The sequence below is a fragment of the Mytilus californianus genome, unplaced genomic scaffold, assembly GCF_021869535.1.
Source record: "Mytilus californianus isolate M0D057914Y unplaced genomic scaffold, xbMytCali1.0.p SCAF_5, whole genome shotgun sequence".
NCBI lineage: Eukaryota > Metazoa > Mollusca > Bivalvia > Mytilida > Mytilidae > Mytilus > Mytilus californianus.
The window spans coordinates 41837021-41862051 of record NW_026262701.1 but is presented as its reverse complement, the minus strand read 5'-3'; the positions used below and the strand labels follow the sequence as shown (position 1 = coordinate 41862051).

At 32.4% G+C, this 25031-nt stretch overlaps 2 protein-coding genes across 12 annotated transcripts in view; one reads left to right on the top strand and one right to left on the bottom strand.

Annotated features, from left to right (window-relative positions):
• The window catches only part of LOC127702198 (nuclear receptor coactivator 5-like), a 196623-nt gene that overhangs the window by 107973 nt on the left and 63619 nt on the right, over nucleotides 1–25031 (top strand). The window lies entirely within an intron of this gene.
• LOC127702197 (anillin-like) lies at nucleotides 1327–24984 on the bottom strand. Of its 2 annotated transcripts, none has more exons than XM_052206286.1 (18): nucleotides 24870–24984; nucleotides 23372–23519; nucleotides 22513–22641; nucleotides 21664–21838; nucleotides 19066–20107; nucleotides 18353–18437; nucleotides 15920–16884; nucleotides 14566–14666; nucleotides 13420–13555; nucleotides 12897–13035; nucleotides 10905–11060; nucleotides 9886–10058; nucleotides 9303–9384; nucleotides 6855–6964; nucleotides 6459–6545; nucleotides 5849–5956; nucleotides 4735–4907; nucleotides 1327–2786 (listed from the first exon to the last, which is right to left on the bottom strand). In XM_052206286.1, the coding sequence occupies exons 1-18, from the start codon at nucleotides 24885–24887 to the stop codon at nucleotides 2654–2656; spliced, it is 3960 nt and encodes a 1319-aa protein (XP_052062246.1). In that variant the 5' UTR covers nucleotides 24888–24984; the 3' UTR covers nucleotides 1327–2653. The 2 variants fall into 2 exon arrangements, with proteins under 2 accessions (XP_052062246.1, XP_052062247.1); XM_052206287.1 differs by having other exon boundaries at nucleotides 15920–16842.

Below are 25031 nucleotides of genomic sequence, written 5' to 3'. Positions count from 1 at the left end.
TACATTACCAATACGGTCACCTGTCCATAATCAGGGGCTCATGGTTATAATATCCATAGAGAATATTAAACATAAATAGTGACTTAGTATTAGGCCAACTAAAATTCGATTTTCATTCAGATTTTTTTTTTAAAATGGGGAGGGTGGAAGGATTTTATTTTTTAATTTTTATTTCCTCCGAAACCCTTTTGTAATTTGTTCTTCATATGCAAGGGCAATATAAGTAAGGTTATTTCATATATATAAGTAACTCTACATAATTTAAAAATTTTTTGTAATAAATATTTCTGATTGGCAATCACTGTTCTTCATGTACACTTGTAACTGCCGCTTTAGAAACCTTTATTCAGTAAATAGCAAAAACGTTGAGAAATGCTTTTTTTTAGACTACCTACATCAAATTTATTTTGCTTTCTATATATAAAGCTATGGTTTGTAGTGCCCATAAAATTGAAGCATATGCATTGGTATGCAACACAAGTATTATGAATACAGAGTTCTACTCGTAACTTGAATGTTTCATGCCCTTTCGTAATTGATCTCAATTCTTGGAAGATAATTTTGTCATCAGAGAGCAGCAGAATATGTAGACTTAATAATTTTGGTGAAATTACTCGAAGAAATACGAAAACCGAAATTTGCAACAGGAAGTTTGAATGAAACAAAATTATCGGCAGTTACTGGTAATGGAAATGAACAAAATACAGAATTTGTAAATTTTTTACAGTAAAAAAAATTGGGGCAGGGCTGGGGAAGGAATGAAAATCTTATCAATTAATTTTAATTGGTCTTATCTATGTGATTGTTGAACAATAACATTAAGATTCCAGGAGATGCTTCACACCAATAATGATATAATACACTGTTGACACAGAGAGATGTCTCACCTGTCAGCAGAAAATCCAGAAAAACAATCTGATGGACAGCAACATTAAAAATTAATTCAGTCACAGGACCATGACCAAGTGGGCAGAGCTTCAAAATAGTCAAAAACTGGTATGTACTGATAGTGATGCAACTTTATAGAAAATATCATTGATCTATCACAAGGAGTGATATCAAACTGACTTAAGCAGATTACTTAACAATCCAATTAACATCCACACCGCTGAAAATGCAACATAAATGTCTCTGCTTCCACGTCTTTCGTCACAGTTGAGACAAAAATCTAAAATGCCAGTTTTCCTTTTTGCGAAACATGTTCCTTTCCAATTTTCAAAATAGAAAAAAGTTTTTGCCAGACTATTTACAGTATCCCATTTTAATTGGAATTGATGCCAGCCAATACTTATTGTGTAACAAGCTGTTACAATGAAAAGACAAAAAGACTTCTAGATGTTTTATTTGGTTTAAAAATTCCTGCAGGTCAAAAAAACACATTACACTCCTTAATATTATATATCAATATAATGAATTCGTAATTTCTTCTCTCATAAAGGAGAAATTACAAATATTTCATTTAAATACCAAATTTGAACTCTGTCAAATGTTACTAGAGCTAATATTTGAGAGAACTGCCAGAAACTAGTAGTAAAATATCAGATCTTTTACAATGTAACTGACTCAATGAGAATCGGATTAACTATCATCCGATGATCTAAATTATCCTCTCTACAAGGTGCACACTCCAGATAAAATGTTTTTATACACAATGTTTGGTTTGGACACCCAAATTCTTGATACATGTATAATATCATAAACTGACAAAGACGTGAATAAGATGAAGAAAAGGATAAATAAGACAGGAAACACAAGAGTAACAAAAAAACAAATATATAGTTAACATGGTTATACAAAAATGGTGCATCATAAGTTATAAAATAATAAAAAACAGCTTTTTGTACAACGAAATAAAACTATTGCTAATTTTTCCATGATTGATACTAATAAAAACAGGAATAAAAAACGTACAAATTCTTGATTATAGAAAACTGTTCAGAAATGTAATAAGTAAACAGTGCAGATACTGTTATAAATCTGGTTTGAAATCTTTTCGGTATTTTTCCAATAAAATTTTGTCAGTGTTTTTATACAATGTTCAACTTAGAAATATGATCTAACTGATTTATAAAGTATGTTAAATTTATAAACAATTGAATGTCAAATGAGAAATTACAGCACTCTCACACATGCAAACAGGTTTTAGAAAGTACATTACTTGTATCCTTGCAATATTTAAAAATTTACTATGACAATGAGTCAGTAATGTAATTATTTTCAATAACTTAAGATAGGGTTACTCAAATTGTGAAAAAAAAACCCATGTCCAACAGAATAAATTGCTTTACAGTCAGACCCACTATTAAAGTTCATTTACACCGGGATTGAGAAAATTTTAATGAGATACATAAAAAGAAATTGATGACTTTACAATCCAAGACTGAAATTAAGTGTGTGCATGTCCCTCAATGTAAGGGACCAGCCCATGTATAAACAGAAAGTGTATCTAAATCCTAGCTAACCCTATAATAAGCGTGTAGCAGATTACACAGGCATAATCTATATAATTATATGCACCATACATATATATATAAAATATATCACAAGTATTTCTACTGAAGTCTTAAGTCTTGCTGGTCTCACTAGACCTTTTGGCACACTTCTAGGGAACTGTTTCCCTTCATTTTAGTCCATATCCTGTATGATCATCTGCTCAAGTGTTTTTAGTTGGTAATCTGATTGGCCTCATAGCATCAGAATGCCATGTCCTGATGTTGGCTAATGCTCTGTTAATTTTATTGCACCAATTTATCCTTTCTTCTTTTGTGTCAGCAGAAAGCATATGTCTAAAAATAAAAATAAAACATATATTGATTCATTGAATGATGGGTACTTAAAATCCAGCAGCACATATAACATGCATTTATTCAGGATAACATGTTAATTGAGATACGAATATGCTGCTCTATACTAGACCAATGCAAAAGTCTAAATCAGAGTTAATCAGTCTTTTCTTTTCCTCCTATATTCTTGGTGCAAATTTTAAAGTTTTTGATTTGACCAAACCCTGGATTCAACCCCCTGCAATAGAAGCTAGAAGACTACCCTAGACTGACGAAAGTGTATAATTAGATTTGACAAGTTAAAAATGTCATGTACTAGAGATGAGAACAAGCTTTAAAAGTCATTATATTTTTTACACTACCATCCTGGTCTTTTTCAGGGTTCACATGCTTAACCCTTAGACTGCTGCATTCATTTCTATTGTACTTTTGTGTATTGCTGAATAAAATTTTAATCACTGATGAAATAAACATGTTTACTTACAATTGTAATATCTTTGTAAATATTGAATATTCATCAATAAAAAAGTATTGTTATATTCTGTATTTTTTATTTATTTATTTTTGTGTGAGTCTCTGGTCATTTATTACCTGTACAGGTGCAAATAGAGGTAAACAAAGGTAATTTTTTTTTTTCCATGTTTTATTAACACGAATCCATCAATGTAAAAACTTTTCAAAAGTATCCATGACTTCAGAATTGAACCAATATTGTTAAAAGTCTCTTTTAAGAACTAGTTCCATTGCGATTATCAAAAGAAAAAAGTTTCTTCTCGGACCAAAGTTTTTTTTTATGCAACTATTTTCCGGTATTTTCCTTCCGACTTTCGACTTTTACTTCCATGTACAAATATGTTTTAACAACAAGTTCATTGATATAACTTTCGTCAATAAATAATCTTGACAAACATAATGTTTGAATCTATCGATGTCAGTGATCAATATTGATTCACAGTTGAAAGGCGCAATGATAAACATCGCAAATCCTGTTTCATGTCATCCATTTCGAACATCGTCTGGGGAATCCCTGTGGTTCCCGCTTTAAAAGTCTTCTGTTCGCAGTTTTGCTAGAATGTTTCTATTTCCATCTATTATATCTTCTGTTCTCGTCCAAATCATTTAAATTGGCCGCCGCTGTTACATTGTTATCATTGAAATACTTCTGAAAATGTTGGCCATCACTCCAAACAATTTCCGCCGTTTTGTTACTTTTTCCATCTAAATTTTTCACTTTCGGTTTCATGCTTATACCTGATTTAAAGTCAAGAGAACCTTGAAAGTACGCAGAATTTTAACCAATCATAATCCATTCAAGTCTAAACTGCCGCAATCTCATGAATATTGACCCCGCCCATTCCATGGTAACTGTGTAAACAAATGAGATACAGAAACGACAATAGTCGCGCGTAGCAGTAGCGGACTGCTTTATCAGAACGACAATAGTCGCGCTAGCAGTCTAAGGGTTAATAGTGTTAGAATGTCTATGTTCTAACAAAAGGGTGTAGAAATTTGCCTGCCTAAGGATAAGATTTTTTTTTGTTTCGGTTGATTGGTCTGAGATGTTCATTATAACACACCATCTACTGACCACTCAGTAAGTTATTGGATTTCCATCTCTATCTGCTTTGTAAACACAAGCTTGGACTTGGTCAATGACTGTCTTTGGAAAAATTTGATATGGTTCTTTTTTTGCCATAAAGAATTTGGTGGCAGCATTATTCTTGGTAGTCTCTGATTAATTTATGAACAACTTGTCTAAAACTCCAAGATTTTCAGAACTTATTGTATAGACATTAGTCTATTGAAGAGTATGTTGACCATACTTTTTCCTGGTTTTATTGCATTCTTAGGTTGTCGTTCAACAAACTTATACTTGGAACCTCATATTTTCATGTTTTTTACTCATTATTTTAGATAATTCTTTTCTTTAATTTTATTTCATTTATCATACCTTGTGGTTGTCATGGTATTGTATGTTTTTGAAATCAAAGTGTCTGGTTCCCCTCTCCTTGGCTGTCGCACTGTTACCAGTTCAAATGTATTAGGTCTTGCACAGATATCCCTTGGTATCAAGCCTACTTTTTCTGTTATACATCTCTTCAGGTCAAAATATCCAATAGGATCCTAGAACAGCCAAAATAAACATCGTTTACCATTTTTCAATATTAGATGCTGTATATTTGTAAGATGTGAAAGTGTCTGAATATAAAAAAGAAGATGTGGTATGATTGCCAATGAGACAACTCTCCACAAGAGACCAAATGACACAGAAATTAACAACTATAGGTCACCGTAAGGTCTTCAACAATGAAAGTGTCTGAAGTTGTATGTCATTTAGCTATGTAGTTTTTTTTTTTTAATAATTAGGGTTTCAATGACAAATCTTTTGTTTCTGTCAAATTTTAGGCTTGATGTTGCCCACTTGATGTCTTTCGGTTATTTGTGTCATTAGGTATCTGTCTCATCAAAAGATACCAACAACTTTTTGTTTTAAATTTCCATCTCCTGAATGAAGCAGTTGGACGAGTTCCCTTCATGATGTAAAACTAATATGTCAAATTGTTCAATCTAACTATTCTGAAGTTTTTATATCTGAATTAACTGTCCACTTATGGACTATCAGAAAAAACATACTGTAAATTCAGAAATTAGTGTGTGCATTTATTACTGCAATTTTTAAAGAATGGACAAAAATGCGAGATTAATAATTGTGATTTCAAGAAAATCTACATACAGTAATATGTATCAGATATCAGAATGCCAGTTCTTATCATTGCGATCCTCACCCTGTCGCATTATTCACATTAATTAAAACCTCTCAATAATTTCTGAATTTACAGAAAACAACCTGAACAGAACTTTCACTAAGAATATAAGACATTTTAAATAAGGTTTTTTCAACAAAAGTTCTACCCTATATCTTTTTCATTTCAACCTATTTTGTAAGTCTATATTCTCCGAACCATTCCCATGTACCTTCTTATATTACCATTCTATTTGCTTTCGTGCAGCAATACATACACACTTAAAAAATTATACCAAAAGCACCGGTCTCCATTCATTACCTTTTTCTGTTCATCATCAGGGTATTTCCAGAAACACAACTTGTTACCAGTTAACACACACCATCTTCTGTGCCAGGCTCCAAGACCACTGACATCTTCAAACATTGTCTGAAAGGAGGACATTTTGAGATATTAGTTCATACAAGCTTGTACGTAATTCATAAATTTAATTCGTTTTGTTTGAAAAAAATACGGTCTGGTTTTGTAACCATTCCATATAATAAATAAATAAACCCTGCTCATGTACTAGATTGACACGCTGAAAAGATGTAAAATGGGGTTGACATATTTTTTCCTCAGTTTATTTTCATACTTGTTTCACTTCAACAGTTTCGGTCATTTCTGTGATATCACTTGAGTATGTGTTCCAAGAAAATTTATATTTTATGTTTTGAGTATTGCATAATTTTTTTTCATTTGAAGTGACTCTTTTAGTTTCATTTTTTTTCCAAGAACAAAATGCATTTAATGGTCGGATATCCAGCACCAACATAGGTCGAACAAAAAACCAAAATTTATTTTCAAATAATTTAATATGAACTCATAAGTTGAGCAGCCATAACACTGACAAGATGTGATTTATTATTAGTCCATAAAGAAACAACCTTACCAAAAATCCTCTCTCTTCAACATTTTGTTCCATCAAACATTTCAGTCTCATGTAAATAGTTCCATGCAAGGGAGATAAATAGGAAATCTGAAATAAAGAAAATCATTTGTTTCAAAATGTTTCTGTTAGCAAAGTTTTTTTTCCAAAAAAAAAAGGTATAGATAGGCCAAATATTTAATGCATTGCGTGTTAAATGAACATTTTTCTAAAATTATAAACATAAGAATAATTTAGAATTTTTCATTTTTTTTTGTATGACTATAAGGACTAAATTACAAAAAAATCATGTATCTTGCAAAAATAATAGTTCTAAAACTGCCAGGGTAGCATTGTCTTACTACAACAAATCACTTAAGAATATTCATAACCAGAAACTTTATGTTACTCATTACTTACTCTTTCAAGGGTAAAACTTGTCTTGTCTAAGGATTTCATTGAGATAGGCAGAGTTGTTATCAGTGTAAAGCTGGTTGTTCTTACTGCTGTCGGACCACCAGGACTTGGCACTACAAATACATCAAACTCATTCATTTCAGACGTTTACAACTCAGGAGTATGAAAGTTAGAGAAGAGGAAATTGGTCTTTTTCGAACAATTGTTCACTTTTTTCTACAAGTACATTTAAGGGTTGTCAATTAAACCATACACAGTACCAAGGGGAGACACTTTAATAAAGAGTTGTGACATGAGCGCATAATATGCCGTTGCTTTTTCAATGAATAAAGTTCCATTACTCCTCAATGTCATACCAGAAATTTATAAATAAATTAAGGATGCTTATTTTAATAGATACAACAGTCGCCAAAGTTTCATGAAAACTGCTCAAAGCATTTTTGAGTTCTTTTTCGAAAACTGGAAAATCCCCCTTTTTTATGAATAAAATCACATAACTCGGAAACGTAAGATCTAAAATTTATAAAAATCGAATGGGATCTCACATAAATAGATATAAACAATTCACCAAAGTTTCATGAAAACTGCTCAAAACATTTTTGAGTTCTTGTTCGAAAACTGGAAAATCCCCCTTTTTTATGAATAAAATCACCAAACTCGGAAACGTAAAATCTAAAATTTATAAAAATCGAAAGGGAGCTTACGTCAATAGATATAAAAAATTCACCAAAATTTCATGAAAATTGGTTGAATTGTTTTTGAGTTATTGTCCTACAATTTGACGATGGACAGCCAGAGGTTTACCATAATACGTCCCGTAAACAGAGGTATAAAAATGGGGCATTCTTGTATAGAGGCAATTTTAGAATTTTTCTTCCATTACGCTACAAAAAAACTCCCACTCATAGTTGAGATTTCAAAGTGTCTTCCTAGGTTCCATGTATGTTGTTGTGGAACGGACATCAATTTTAAATTACTTTACAGCCCTCTTTTAAATGGCCTTCTATTCTTTTTATAGTGTTTTGCACAGAAAATATTTGAGGTATCTTTCTCAGCAGGGTTTGAGGAAGATAATTTAATTTGTCAAAAAGGTTACTTTTTCCCTCTTCCCATTGATTCAGTATTGTTTTCTATCAATATTCCAATATGATACTTGTAATTTATAAAAAGCTAACAAAAACCTTTTCCAATCATTTGGGGAAAACCAGTTTGTGATTAACATATACCATGTGATACAATCCACAGCAAAGTGTTGAAAAATTGGTGCAAGGAAATTAAATGCAATTGTATGAAAATTATGGATCAAGAGACCATCACTTTTGAAAATAAATTCATTTTAATAACAAAAAGAATATGAGTCTTTGTGTATGTATTTTATATAATTTCCATCCCTAGGTCACATCAATCCAACCATACCTCTGTTCCTTGGACAATTACAACCAATCATACAACATGGACATGTGTATGCTAAAATTAAAGTTAATTATCTATGCAATAGGTATTTTTCATATTGTTTTTTATACAGTGAAGTATTTCTATAGTCCCCCTAAAAAAAAAACAAAAAACAAACCAACACCAGAAATCTCAAAGGATTATTATGTTTATGGTCCAAGAGACAAGTTTTTATTTCTCATTAAATTCCATGTCCAAGTAACAAAAAAAGTCTTTTCCATAGACAGACACAATCATAACAAAATTTGACAGATGGAATAGCTTCTTCTGAGATATAAATAAGTCACTAAGGAACCTTTCCTATAATTAATTTTTGCAATGGTTAATATTTGTAGTTTTGTTTCCCTAAATATATGGCATTTAAAAGCATTGATAACATATTGAAAACAAGAATTTGTCCATAGTACACATATGCCCCAATAGCACTATCATTTTCTGTGTTCTGTGGACTGTGAAATTGGGGTCAAAACTCTAATTTGGCATTAAAATTAGAAAGATCATATCAAAGGGAACATGGGTACTAAGTTTCAAGTTGATTGGACTTCAACTTCACTAAAAAACTACCTTGACCAAAAACTTTAACCTGAAGCGGGACAGACGGACGAACAGACTGAAAAACATAATGCTGCTAGGTGGGGCATAAAAAATGTTAGTATCAGAGAATACCCCTAATGTTGGATCTGATTAAAACTTTGCAAGTCAAATGAATGTATAACACATAAAATTTAACTCCTTGTGTCAGTTCAATTTATTGCTTTCTTGAAGATTGTTGAGGAAATGTTAACCAAAGTAATGTACCATCATCTTTGTCTTTTTAAGGAATCATTTGGTCACTCATGGTACAGATTACATTAGATCAAATTTATAAAGTGTTATTTTTCATATTAAATTCATAACAACCCATGCTTTTAAAGTCCATCAAATCTATGTTCAAACATTGATTAAGTAGGGAGAGTATAAAGTATCAAATTATAGCTACAGAAACTTGTACACACTTACTAGTAACATGTGAACTTTTCATTGAAGATTTTTTAGGTGTTTTCTTCTTTTTATCTTTCCCAACAGACTCCCTAGAAACATTCTGAAATAAAAACAATTGCAATGGTTTTAAGCAGAATTAATGCAGTATTGTTTTCAAACATGTGAGGCCATTAAAAAAATGTTTCATCAGCCTCTTCTGGTTCATTGAGACTATTGTGCTTCTGTTATTAAACATTTTTCAAAATAAAATGTTCCCTTATTTTGTTAAGTATATCTAACTTTCTTTGTAAGACCCATTTGGCCAACAAACTGCACTCAAATTGTAGAGTTTTAATGGTGGACAGAATAATAAATGTTTTGATGTTCATAGAGTATGGTCTTCAAAATAAGAAGTTGTAGAAACTGACATTTTTCACAACAAATCATAAAAAAAAAGAAAGTTTCAATACAAATTACAATCAATCAAATCATATAAAGATTTTTTGTGAAAAGAGCAAAAGGAGTATAATAAATTTAAGAACTAGGATTTTAAATTCTCTCTGTCAAAAAAACATATGAATATTGTATTAGAAACAAAATTTACAGTTTACAAATATCTCACCATACTGAATATTTCCATTGTAAGTTTAAAACTGCCTGAGATTCCATGTATTTTAATAAGATTAGGAAAGTCCAGACTTCCTCTCATCATAGGATCATGGGTAGATAACATCTGTGTGGTTATAATCTGAGCATTGTTTCTTATCAGGATTAAAAAGTAATGTACTGTTGTATCTGAAAATGTAAATAAACAATTGCCACATGCTGATTGTGCAACATGTCTTTACCCCGTTAACATAAAGACTATATCAAGTGACAATTTCAAAATTCTTAATCAACTAATTGAAGTTCCTGGGTATGTTTCTTGTGCAAATGTTAGAATGTCAACGCATATTTTCGGTTCATGCTTCACGAAATTTGTAAACACTAGACAGAAACATTTTTTCACCTCTACACAGAAGAGAGATCGTGCTGCCATTGGTCAAGATTGGTTTAGTCAGAATGGGTGTGACTTCTATCTATCGATAGATGGCGCAGCATTGAAATCACAAATGTTGGCTTAATCTGCCAAGGGTGGAGAGGAGGGGACTTGGCTAGTGAAGATGATGCATCGTGATATTTGATATGTTTGCATCATTATATTGTATATACCCCTACCAAGTGGCTGTACAATATGTCTGAAAATCATATTCACAGTATAACTTGAACTTAACAAGTTGCATGTAGATATAAATTGATTATTCCTTATCACAGGAGCTGAATCACATATAATAAACATGTTCAATTCAGATTCACCTATGCAGTAATTGTAATATTCTAATTAATATAATTTCTAACACAACACAAGTCTTCAATGACACAAAGTTGGTTCAAATCCACTGTCAGAGAAAAAGTTCAAATCCACTGAGAAAATAGTAATCAAAGATTATGTAACAAGACAGAAAAGTGAATAGATGGACAACCCGAATATTATTTACTCCAAATATTGCTTAAAAGAGGTGTGAAAAATTTTCAATAATTGACATTTGTATATGACTTCTTATTGATAGCATCTATCTCTTCTTTTTAATAAATGTTTACCTGATGTTGTTCCAATCTTTGTAACAAATTCCTTTTTCAATGGCAGTCTGATATCACTAATTGTAAGAGAGCCTTTAGTTCCATGTCCAGGTGGGTCTAGTTGTCCCGTTTCTTTCAAACGCTGCATTTCTGTTAAATATGCTTGCCTTTTCTGACCTTAAGTAACATTCAAAATAAACATATTATTTTTCTTTCAATATATCACTTTTCAGATGGATTAATGAAAACTTTACATCTCTTTTCATATACACTTGATGTTTTGGAAATTAAAAGTACACAGGTTTATTTGCTTTAATTTAAATATGACTCAAAGAAACATGGTGTCATGTGAATATCAATAAGACGCCAAGCCAACAACACAAGTAAAACCCAGTTAAGGCATTTTTGACAAACTTCAATAATAAAGTACCGCCATATAAAATACACATTCTATAAATTATTACTGAGCATTACTAACTCACATTATGTGAGGCTAATGAAATCAATGTGTTTGCAATTTATCAGATATGTTTTTATTTTTATTTTTTTATACAGTCGACTCCACTTAATTGAATACCGCTTAATAGCATAATTCGGTTAATTGCATACTTTTCTCCTGCACAAAACCATTTCCCATTCATCTAATGTTAAATTGTCCGGTTATATGCATAGCCTTACAAGTGGCATTTCGGTTAATTGCATAGAAAATAATCGCCAGCTAGATATGCTTAGTTAAAACTGACGAGATTTTTTTACCGGAAACGGCAATTTGGTAAGTATATTTTTCTTGAATGCATCATAATTTTCGTTATTATTTCATATTTACTTCTGTGTTATTTAAATAAAGTTTTAAAACAGTTTCTTTCGTGTTTATATGATTGTAAAATAAGCCTTGATGTGTACACAGGTAAAGTTTCCCATGTTCTATTTTAAGCCTCGAGGTCATAAAAATGTCAAACAGCTGATTGTCGTAAAAACACGACCATTCTATCTCAAAAGGTGTTAATTATTGATTGGATTTCAAACATTGTTCATAGATTACATTTTGGGTGAATTTTTAAAACAATAACACCTGCTAATTATCGATCATTATCCAATGTGTAATCTCGTAATTCGGCTTGGGGTGATCTACACTTATGTTAAATTGTATAGGGCATTTATATTTGGTTGAAGAATTTTATACATCAATCTTTTATTTTTAATATTTTTTGAAAAGAACATTAACTTCTAATTATTATATTTTCTCACTTTCAACACTCGTGTCCAGCAAATAACCCGTGCAGGGCCCCATTACCTGTTAACTGCTTTGCATATACGAAACTAACGAGGTTAAAGTAACAGTGTTACATCACTGTGCAATCGGTAAATACTGCATATCAAAGGCAGTTCATTACACATTTATTGTTTAAAATGATTATAAACTGTGTAGTATTGTTAAACAGTTTATTTTAATCAGACCGTAACAATGTACATTGTACATCCGGGTCATAGAAACAAATCTATTTTTAGAACAATTTTATTTTCGTATCTCAGGTAAAGGAAAAGTTGGTACGTAAATAAACTAAAACAAAATGTGTTTATAAACGTTATTGAAAGAATACACAATGAATTAACATGTATGACACTAGACAAATAACTTTTATTAGAATAAATAAGCATTCAATATGTTGTAAGTGGATTATGGACGTTCATCTTTCTTCAGGGATTTCCTTTACTGATCTGCACTATCGATGTTGTTTGACTCCGTAATTTGGCATTTCGGATATAAGCATACTCCGCTTAATTGCATATTTTCGTCTGACAAATAGGCTATGCAAATAACCGGAATGTACTGTATTATTTATTTGTCTAAAATAATTCCATAAATAATCATAGAAATCAATAAAATAACACCTATCTTATCCACACAAATCGACTTGATTTGTTTATTCAGATTTTGCTGTCTTAATATACACCCTAATATCAGAGACATATAATACAAGTATGAAGAGACACTATAATATGAATACTTACAAGCTAACAACAAAAGTCTATTGCATTCTACTTGTTCTGCTGACCCAGCAAAATGTGAATTACCCAGGCAGCACTGGTTTAGAGCATTACTCGTTTGCATTATAACACTTTGTTCTTGACTGACTAGTTCCTGTAACTCCTAAAATTATAAATCAAAAAAATTGTTATTTCTTTTTTCCTTCAGATTTTAGGGATATAATTTATGCATCAATAACTCATTCCTTGAAAAATTAAGTCTCCTTATTTCCAAAATCAAGCAACAAGAACAAAAAAAGAACAACAAAAAACAAAACCAGATTTACATGAATGAAAACATTATCATCATATATATATATATATATCTGAGGGTCTTATTTTACATTGACTATATGTACATTGCTTGAATAAAAATAAAAGAAGAATGTGTCTGAGGATACTTATGCCCCCTCTCAAGCTTTGCAACAAAAAAGGGACAGACGGTCAAGGGTACCACTTAATGCCCCTGTCGCCTACGTCGGGGCATAAAAATCTAACTCGATCATACATGAATTCTCTCCTGCACAGACTTTCTTTCTACATCAGGTGGTAGGTGAGTTGGCATTTCTATTTCTTCTTCCTGAATGTCTGCCTGGAACTGACGATTTCTCACTATTTTTCGGTCTGGTGATGTTGGTCCATCCCTATATGAAAAAATTAAAATCTCCAAATAAAATATAATATGAAAGCAATGACTTTTCTGTTGCCCATATAAAATAAAAAAAAAAATTAAAAAAAAAGGTCAGGGACAGGATCAATTCAGTAGAAAATTTCTGACCATATTTGCAAAATTACACTATAGACTTTGAAAGACTAAGTTTTTTTGGGGTTGTAGTTTCCTCTGCATGGTACTGATATGAATACAAGAGACATAATGTTTTACTGTTAAATTCTATAGTAGATTGTTTCAATTGGCATGCATCACTGTACAGGCAGCATTGTATAGGGTATTGTTTCACATACTTGCATCACTGTATAGGCAGCATTGTATAGGGTATTGTTTCACATACTTGCATCACTGTACAGGCTGCATTGTATAGGGTATTGTTTCACATACTTGCATCACTGTACAGGCAGCATTGTATAGGGTATTGTTTCACATACTTGCATCACTGTACAGGCTGCATTGTATAGGGTATTGTTTCACATACTTGCATCACTGTACAGGCTACATTGTATAGGGTATTGTTTCACATACTTGCATCACTGTACAGGCAGCATTGTATAGGGTATTGTTTCACATACTTGCATCACTGTACAGGCAGCATTGTATAGGGTATTGTTTCACATACTTGCATCACTGTATAGGATAAAATGTCAATGTTCACATATAAACCAGTGTTTTCATTATTAAAAGGACAAAATGAAAACTTACCTTTTCAAAATTTCATAGAAACCTAAAACTTCATCATAAAGCCGCTTACCTTTTATTTCTATACATACTAACACTATATACTAGATTATGCTTACCTTTTATTTCTATACATACTAACACTATATACTAGATTATGCTTACCTTTTATTTCTATACATACTAACACTATATACTAGATTAAGCTTACCTTTTATTTCTATACATACTAACACTATATACTAGATTATGCTTACCTTTTATTTCTATACATACTAACACTATATACTAGATTATGCTTACCTTTTATTTCTATACATACTAACACTATATACTAGATTATGTTCATCACCATTTGATTCATATGCACCACTAGTGGCTATCATGTGACTTCTCCTTTTTCTCTGAAAAGTAAAATGGGTAGAATTTAATTAACGATAACATATTTAGTGGTTTTGTTGAGTGTATCTGTCGTCAAGATTATATATAACAGGAAGAAAATATATGATACTAATTTTGGTGTAACATATAATTTTTTGTTTCATATCCAAACAATATCCTTACAAAAATTTGACATACAGTTTCAGGGTTGGCAAAAACCCAGGTTTTATGAGTATTGCCCAGCCAAGTAGGAAATACTGGGAAAACCCAGGTTTTACTGGGTTTTACCGGGTAATACTGGGTAATGTAAAATACTGGCCTGAATTTGAAAGAGGATTCAGTGATCAAACACAAATGCAATACATTTAAGATATTTATAAACATATTTTGATTTATAAATAAGTTTACTTGTTTGAGAGTCTTATAATACAAGTGTATACATTTGAAAAAGTATTATTCTAGCAACTCTGAGACAAGTGTACGTTGAAGACACATTAGATAAATATTAATGGAAAAAGCCTTTCTCAATAATTCTCCTAAAAATCTATTAAATCACCCTTCTGTCTAGATTTGTCAAACTGTTAACATAAAGCCAAAGAATTCATTTTTTTCAAATATATATAACTACATGTAATATTAAGAATTAACAATTACATGTAAGGAAATTACTTTTAAATAATTCATATGTACATCACTAATTAATAAGTAATTATTCAGATTAGAACACAGACTCTCAATGGTTATCTGTATAAAATGTATATATTTAGTTATAATACTATGAAACTACAACAAATCTTTACTATTTAGTGTTGATATAAGCTTAAAAAATTATATTGCCCAGTATTACCCGTTTCTGGGAGTATTGCCCAGCCCGGGAAAACCCGGGAGGGGGGGGAGGTAGTGGTAATACTTTGCCAAACCTGTACAGTTTGGATAAATAAAACAAATTTGGCCGGGTTCGTGTTGCTTAGTCTTTGGTTTTCTATGTTGTGTCATCTGTACTATTATTTGTCTGTCTTTTTATTTTTGGCCATGGCGTTGTCAGTTTGTTTTCGATCTATGAGTTTGACTGTCCCTCTGGTATCTTTCATCCCTCTTTGGTGATAAAATTAACAATGAAAAATTCCATAAACCTATAATCTTTTACAGCATTAGAAAAAAAAACATCCTATGGAAATCTTTTATTTATGTCACTTACGGCTTTATAAGATTATCGACTTTCTCTTATTCATAAAGTATGGAGTTGTAGAATAAATGAGAATAGTTTCTAACTTACTGGTGTTACTTGTGGTGGTTTTGCCTCAGACTCTGTATCACTCATTGCCTCATCAAGAAAATCATCAATTTCTGCTTCATTTGTTTCATCATCAGTTTCCTGCATCCTCCTTGAATCTTCATTGAAAGAGCTTTGATTAGAATCAGTCTCACTGTTCAGACTGCTTGTTGAACTCCCTTGGCTTGAAGATGTTTCGTCAAGGTACTGTTTGAGATTTGTTGTGCTCTGATGTCTGACTGCCGATGGCACAGATGCCACTGTATGTTGTGTTTTTCTGCTGTGACTTTCTGATTTCTGTGGGGTGGCATCTTGTGGTGGTCCATGTGGAAGTATACTTTCTCTTCGAACTGAAGCAGGTACAAATGCACTAAGACTGCAGTCGTCTCCATCAGTGTCATCTTCCATGTAATGGCGAGCTTGATTATTAATAAGAGGTAAATCTTTGACAGGATGATCTATATCTGTAGAAAAAGCACTATTAGAACTTTCAAAAGAATCGTCTTGAGTGTCCATATCATCTGTGGTAGGATCTCCATTTTCTCCAATGTCTGTCTCATCCTCTGTGCTGGATGAAGACTTTTTAACGTACAATTCATCATCTTCAGTGCTATCAAAACTGTCTTCAAACTGAACCTTCTTTCCAGAATTGTCTTGAGTTTTGTTGGTAGGAACATCTGGCTTATCATTCCTTTTCTGTGAGATAAGTCGATATAAACTGGTTCCTGGTTTTGCAGACTGTTTACCATTTGCTTTGTAATTTGGCTGAGTTGTTGGGCGGGGTGGCAATGCTTTGTTTATTTGTTCTGGTAGTGGTGGTGCTGCTGGAGGTAAGGGTGCTTTCCCCTTTCGGGAGCTCTCCTCACCTGAAGATTCGGAACCACTTTTTTGTTGACCTTTCTTGAAGTCATAGGAAGCCTGTTCATCTGAAAGGTCAAATCCCATTTCAGCTAACTTTCTATCAAAATCTAGCATAAACAACAAAGCAAATGAAGAAACCAATTACCAAGCATGCAAAAGAAAATTAGAATATTGTTAACCCTTACCATGCTGAGCCCTTCATATGACGGGATGACCCAGACCACCGTTATTTGGCTCTAATGGCTCTCCATACTTTTAGAGGTCAACTTTATGATACTTATTTCGAAATGGATGCATGTTCCCTCAACCTGAGGCTATCTATTGTCATGTTTCTCATGTTTAAGTAGCATTTTGAGCTCAAATACTAACTTGGAAAATTGAAATTGGATAAAACTGGTTTTTCTGGAGGGGTGGGCTTCCCTTCTGTGTCTTACACAGGAAGTTCAGAGGCCTAAAACTTTCAAAAATAGTGTAAACCCGCAGACATATATCTACTGATCATAATTATTTTTGAAATACGCAGAGGAAACGACTACTTCCAGTTTCAGGTCCAGTTGAAGTCCAAAATCGGAAAAAATCGTGAAATTCCGTATTTTTTGTCCAAATGACCTTCTTTAGACTGGTGTTCCCAGATCAGTTTCACTCCAACCTAAGAACTGTTTGGGTTAATGTGTTTACTGGGGTCCACTGTACATGCAGACTACAGATGGATACCTATATCAGCATCCCTCGGTCTTTGGGGTCAAGTAATAGGACGAAAAATCGTCAAAAATGACGCTTTTTGCACCTGATGACCAACTTTGGGGCAAATTCTCGCCACCCACCCCCACTTCCTCACCCCAACCACCCCGCCCCGTGATCCCCTACCTTAGATTTAAAGAAATCAATATGCTTCAGCAGCAGGGTAAAGCTCATTTGCATATAATTTGCATATTTTTGCAAATAAACGAAAATTAGACTTTTTCTGAAAACAATTCAGCATGGTAAGTGTAATGTTATCTTATTTTCAATGTTGAATTTAAAAAAAACACCCATACTTTTAAATAGTGTTAATTGAAAGGGCAATGGAATCTATTCATGCATTTGCCACCAATGAAAGTTGTTTCTTTGGTACAACCCCATTTCATGATCCCTTCACCACTGTTAATCCCAGAAAATGTTCAGTGTAAAATGGATTAGAACATGATGAACCAATTAATGCAATAAATATCAGATCTGAAAAAAAACATTGTGAGCATACACTTGATTAAATTGGAATAAATTACTTTTAAGACATAAGGCAAACACATGTAAATGGGTTTACCCATCCATATTTTGTGTCTGAACCATGAGATCTTTATGGTTATAATTGCCAATGTTTGTAGGTCTATTTTTTCTGAGGTATAGTTTGTTGGTGAGGACTGTTGCATTGTCCAATATTTTTGGAAGTCCATATTGTTTTATTCATATTTATTCCATATCATCATGTATTCCTTGTGACTATTTTAAATGATTGCCAACTGGATGTTAAACACTTGTTCATCAAATATGTCAGTGTTAAAAATATTTCTGATAATAAAAAAAATATTTGTTTACCTTCTCTTGCTTTGGCCCTGATTGCATCCCTTTTCCCTACTGGCACAGTAGCATTCTTGACCTCAGTTGGTTGATTGACATTGTCCTGAAATAACATATTGTAAACATTCCATACTGATTATACCAATATTTGTCTCATTTGTTCAAATATATCTTAAACATTTAGGTCCAGTGCAAAAGAGGAACAAAAAGAAAACAGTGCAACAGAATGCTTATTTCTTTTTTTGTATGGATCTATTTTTTTAATATATAAATGCCTTAACATTCATAAAAAAAATCAATTTTAAATAAGGTCTTTTTTAAATGATTCATTTTTTTCATAAAAAGGATATTTACCATGCATCTTCTCAATCCAATCACCGTATATCTAGCTCTTATGATCTAGTGTCCAAGCTTAAAATGTTCATACTGGAATTGATCAAGCCATACATTTTTAATATTGACATTAACTTTAAAACCTAATTTTACCCTGAAAAAGATTTTTACAGAAGTGCATTGTCAGCATCTTCACACGTCTAACATTGAAAATTGTGATCTCAATTTACATTTTCCAACATCTGATGCATTCTGGGTAATACTTATCATTTTAGGGTGAAAACAATGAAAGTCGTCTCCTAGGTCTATTAGAAACAATGAATTAATGCAAACAGCAACTCTACTACTTCTGATCATACATTTTTAAACCTTTTAAAGGGACAAATATATTAAATCACCTGTAATTTGTCCTCCTTTAATACACCATTAGTCCATCTGTTCTGTAAAGTATTTAGTTCTGCCATTCTTTGTTTCCTCATCTGATCAGCCACATCACCTGTCTTACTGTGCTGTACCTGATCAAACAACTTCTGATGGATCATTTTTGTAGCACTACCAATCTTACCAGCTGGAGATTGTCCAGGCTGAAGGTTGCTGACTGGAGTTGATATACTACTCTGTATTTTGGTTGCCTTTTCCATGATACTATCTTTAACAACTTTACTTGGAGTTATGGTTCTTGCTTTTGATATATTTGACTGTATGGGACCTTGTCTGCATGGAGATTTAGTAGGTGAGCTTCCAGGATCTACTTTCTTAATGTTTGAAACTTGGTTTGATGATGTCATGGTTTCCCAGGCAGACATACGAGCATTGACCGAATAGGCTGTTGGCTCTTCTTCTTTTGGTGGCACAGAACTGTTCACTCTTTGTTGCCATGAAGCCATTCTAGATGACACAGGCTTAGAAGCTGGATCATCACTGTCGGGTTCCCTGTTTACAGTAGGTTGGAAGGCCTCAGAAGATGATGGAGTCTGACAAGGTGGTTTATTATTAACTGGTGTTGCCATCTGTTTAACAGGTTGCTCAACTTTGGAAACAACAGGCTTACATGTGGCACCAATAGCTGTACCATTTTTTGAGGGCAAATTAACTGGTTCTTTGTTTACTAGTTGTTTAACTTGATGCTTAGGCTTAACCTCTGAACTATGAGAGTCCATCAGTACAATTGATGTTTTGCTCTTAATTGGTGATCCAGTTGGAGGAGCTGGAGCGGCATATTTCTTTGGTGAGGGAAAGGCAGGTGGAGGTGGTGGGGCAGGTACACTTCCTGGACTCGTTTTCTTAGTTGGCGATTGCATAACAATGTCTGCAGAATTATCCCTTTTAGATGTTTGCCATTTTGAATCTACATTAGATTTTGGAGCAGGAGGTTGTACACTATCTTCCTTCTTAGGAGGCTGCCATTTTGGTCTTTTCTCTTCTGTATTTTTACTACTTCTGCAAAAGAATAATATGGTCATGTTCATAAATTAAAGGTAAAATCTTGATTCTGTATATACATCTTTTCAGAATCTGAGCCTCCATAGTTTCAGTAAAACCCATATATAAAGCAAGGCATATAAACTGATCTCTTCTTATTTTTGAATTAACATTTTTAATTTTTTAGTTGTTTAACCTGTAGTAAAGACAAAATATACTATTGGCCATATTCCTGATTTTTTTTGGGGAAAATATTCTTGACTGTTTACTTCTTTAACAATATGTTATCAAAATAGTTTTGTTTCGGCTTCAAATATTGTACATTCTTGAATCATATCAATCTTGTCAATTGGTTTTTTGTAATGAAAATGTCTGTATACATGGTTTTAAATTTTGAAAAGTATACCTCAATATAACAGCAGTCTAATGATACAAATAACTTGGATACATTTAGAGGTCAACATAGTTTTCAAATTTAGTCTTTTACAACAAATCAAGCTCTAAATTGTCCATAGTTTAAAAAATTTGTACAGGTTCCGCTGAACCCAGTGTCTCACCTACTTTTGCTGTTAGTCGCAGGCTCAACAAAAATGGGGAAATAATTATTAAAAATTTTCCTCTAGATACTATCTTTTGAATGTAAGAAGCTTCTGTTCAAGTTTGATAAGAATCCAGGATGGTTTATGAATCTAATAAATGTTTTAAAAACTTTAACTGCAGACTGTATGTAATGTTAACTGGAAGAAAAACTAAGTCCATTTATAAGTAATATAAGGAAGAACAGGAAATTTTTTTTTACAAAATTTCCTTCTAGATACTAGCTTTTGATCACAAACAAGCTTCTGTCCAAGTTTGGTACATATCCAGGATAGTTTAAGAAAGTTATTAAAATTTTGAAAACTTTAACCACAGAGTGAATGTAATGTTAACTGGCAGAAAAACTAAGTCCATTTATAAGTAAAATACGAATAAACAGGATTTTTTTTTGAACAAAATTTACTTTTGAATACTATCTTATAATCATAAACAAGCTTCTTTCCAAGTATGGTACAAATCCAGGATAGTTTAAGAAAGTTATTAAAATTTCAAAAACTTGAACCACAGAGCGAATGTAATGTTAACTGTCAGAAAAACTAAGTCCATTTATGAGTAAAATATGGATAAACAGGATTTTTATTTTTACAAAATTTACTTCTGGATACTATCTTATGATCATAAACAAGCTTCTGTCCAAGTTTGGTAGAAATCCAGGATAGTTTAAGAAAGTTATTAAAATTTGAAAAACTTTAACCACAGAGTGAATATTTGTGGACGCTGCCGATGACGGAATGTAGGATCGCTATGTCTTGCTTTTGCGACAAAAGTCGCATGCTCGACAAAAACTGTGACTCAATTAAACAGAAACTAACATAGAAATGCAATCAATGCCAAATTCTACAAATGACCTGGTTTCATTTGACTGGAAAGGCAAACGGTCAGTGAAACCTGTAATATATTAAACCATTCAGATATGAAAGACTTCTTAAAGCATCAATTATATATGGTGTTTCTAATACCACTAGCCCATTACTTACGGAATTGTGGGATGACTAAGATCATCTTCCCAATTGTTTATTGTGGCAGCTAAGTTAGCAAGTCTCCCTCTCCTCTGTCCTTCTACTTTAGGTGGTTCTTTTTCCTCTGTTAGGGTATTCTGTATAGACTTTCTAGGAACTGGTTTAGGATGTGAAGTGTCAGAATCTGTACCATCTGTATTTAAAATTATTCATCTCTTTAAAACACTTTTCTTTTTTAATTAGTTTTAATTTAGTATGCCTTTATTTCAAGCTTTTACCTTTATTTGGCTTGAGGCATTTTTAGAAAAATGTTTGTGTGCAACAATATGTTTTTTTTTTACTTTTTTTGTTTTTCACAACAGACGACCTATATCTTTTCAATGAATACAAAATCTATTTACCTTCCCATTATTTTTGTGGCATAAACATTATATCAGGAAACAAAGAAGTCTTTTCATCAGTGACTTCCACAAAAGGTCTTGGAATTAACTTTTTTTCAAAAGATTTTTTGTACTGGTCTTAAAGTGTCCCAAATTGTAGTGGAATTCAGAAATGGTGTTGCATTATGAGACTGTGAATGTTTTGGAGGTTTTGATTTTTCACATTATGACTGTTTAATAGAATGGTAGTTTGATTTCAAGAGGTTCATTTGATAGCTACATGTTGAGTGCTCACAAACATGCTTAACATACAGCCACATTTGTTGTGTGTCTGTACTAAGCCAGGAATCTGTAATTCAGTGGTAGTTGGCTGCGTCTGTCATAACTGTTATTTGCTAAAATCTAGTTGCTATCTTTCTTTTTCTTTTGAATTAATGTTATATTTCCCTTTGAAGAGATGCAAACTGTGTACAGGACTATTTCATACCTTCTGAAGACCAATCAGTTCTCTGTTGTGTCAAATGATGCATTCTAGATCTCACACTACTTATAGCCGGTGTGTCTGGCTTAATATTTATTTCATCTTCTCTAACACATTGTCTCTTGCCAGGTGATGCTGAAAAAGATATGGTTGCTGAATAATTGTGGAACTACAAATTTATAACACAATATTAATGTTTATTAATTCTTTTGCATATATTTAAAAGAAGGAAAAAGTATCATACAATTTAAATATTCATTTATCTACCTTCTCTTTTTCCTTTGTACATTACAAGATGATTCAGCACTTCACTACAAAACTTCATGACAGTTTAACAAAGTGAACTGAACTGACCACTACCATGAAATATAGTCAAGGTGATTCAGAATGTCACTACAAAATACTGTGACAGTTTAACAGTCTCATTGAACTGGTCACTACCATGGAATATATTGCATATCCTAAACCCAGTTTACTAATTTGTGTATGTCAAGATATGATATATAATAATGTATGTACATGATGTATTGAAATCTGCAAATAAGTTTCCAAAATAATAAGTTCTGTTTCTTGTCTGAGATACCTCTTTACTAACCTGACACATTTTATGTACATTTTTGGTTAGGCACCGTCAAAGCCAAGAACATTTCCGAATTTTCCAAATACATGTATCTTCAATTATTGGTTCAATTAAATGATTGAAGAAGAAAAAAAACTATTTTACCTATCAACCAACCCTAATATTTTTCAACTGGGAGACAGGAAACAAGTATATAGGTTTTTTTGTGTCTATGATATGCATGTACATGAATTAAAATCTGTAAATAACCAATACTTCTTGTATCAGATATATAAATCAAAATACCTTCTTTCATGAGAGTTTTGGTATCAGATTGTGGTAAATTATCTGTGGTGTTGTCCTGCAGGAATCTTTTTCGAGGCGTAACTTCAGGGGTTTTCCCCATTTTCTGATTTAACATCTCTCTTCTCTGTCGTGTTCTCTCTAGAAGTTGCTGAAAGTACAAATGCAGAGTAATGCAATCACTGTATCAAAATAATTTCATGCTGCTCTGCTTTGTTCAATATTTTGTGTTTTTAATCCAAATTTTGCAAGTACAATGTCTCTCATAACATTCCACTGATCAACGTAATTCAACCTGCCTCAGGGGCACTTTTCACAAAAAATTGAGTATTATGTCTCATAAAATTTTTCTGTGAAATGAGTCACAGGTCTACGAATGAAGCTGGTAATAAAAAAGTAAACACCACTTAAAAGTTACCTAGAACAAACCTAATGATGTTCATAAAACAATCACTCTTGATATGTGCCATCAAATGTTTTCTGTTGTGAAGCTTCAAAATTAAGGGAAATCTCTATTGTTCCATCAAAGATACCAATTCTGTTTTGTATTCGATGGGAGAGAAAGCACCTATTGACGGTGTTGGAGAGCTGTCTTGAGGCTCATGACTGACTTAGCTCACACTATGTCTTATTCCAGCTGATTCCAAAGGATTACAATTTACGAAGAACAAATTCTTAAAATCCTTTTTATTTCCTTCAATAATCCTTCTTGCTATTTGGTAATCTGTGACACTTCATGATCAACTATTGATGTCATACAACAATCATTTTTCTTTTGTAGCGCAAGACATTTTACTCTTGTGACAAATAGGATAAGATTTATTTTACTTAATAAAGTTGAATGTTGTTCTATAGGGATCAGATGCAAAAAAAAACAGGTGTCTGAATCCTAACAGAGAAATCATAAAGGCAATGTAAGGGGTGTGTCATGACTCATGACGGGTACAAGTCAAATCGGCACCTAAAGAAAAAGTCAAATCGGCACCTGGTTAAATCGGCATCCGGTCAAATCAGCACCTATTTATAGTCAAATCGGCATTTAGGTGGTCAAATCGGCATCCGATTAATATAAATAATTATTAATATGACTTGTATAAATGATCTTTCAATTTCTAATTATGTTTAACAAAATTTAGTTGGGATTTATTTTATTCATTAAATCGTTGAAAATCATCACATGTTAATTATTTAGCAGTTAGAATACATAAGTTAATTTGTTTGAAGTTTTCTCAACATTCAATGACTGATGTTTTGATTAGTTTTCTTTTCAATTAATTAAATAATAACTTTTATCAATTAAATGGAATAAGGTTTGACATCTCATTTATACGGACTAATCATGCACATATACATCCACATGCTATTATTTGTTTCTTCGTTTGAATTCAATTTTCAAAACAACGCCTTGTCTGATCAGCATTTTTCATTTGGTCAGTTGTGATTTTTTACAACTAACACAATACAAATTTCATTAATTTTCAGGTATCTAGTTTCTACTTACTTCTGTATATGGGTCCATTATTAATACAAATCCTGTTTATGTTCAAATATTTTCGGTAACATTAGCCAATTTTCCCATTCAAATTTGGCGGTACGAAATAACGTAAAATCTCGAGCATCTGCGAGAAAATTCAAATATTTCGATCTCAATCTACTTTGCGTT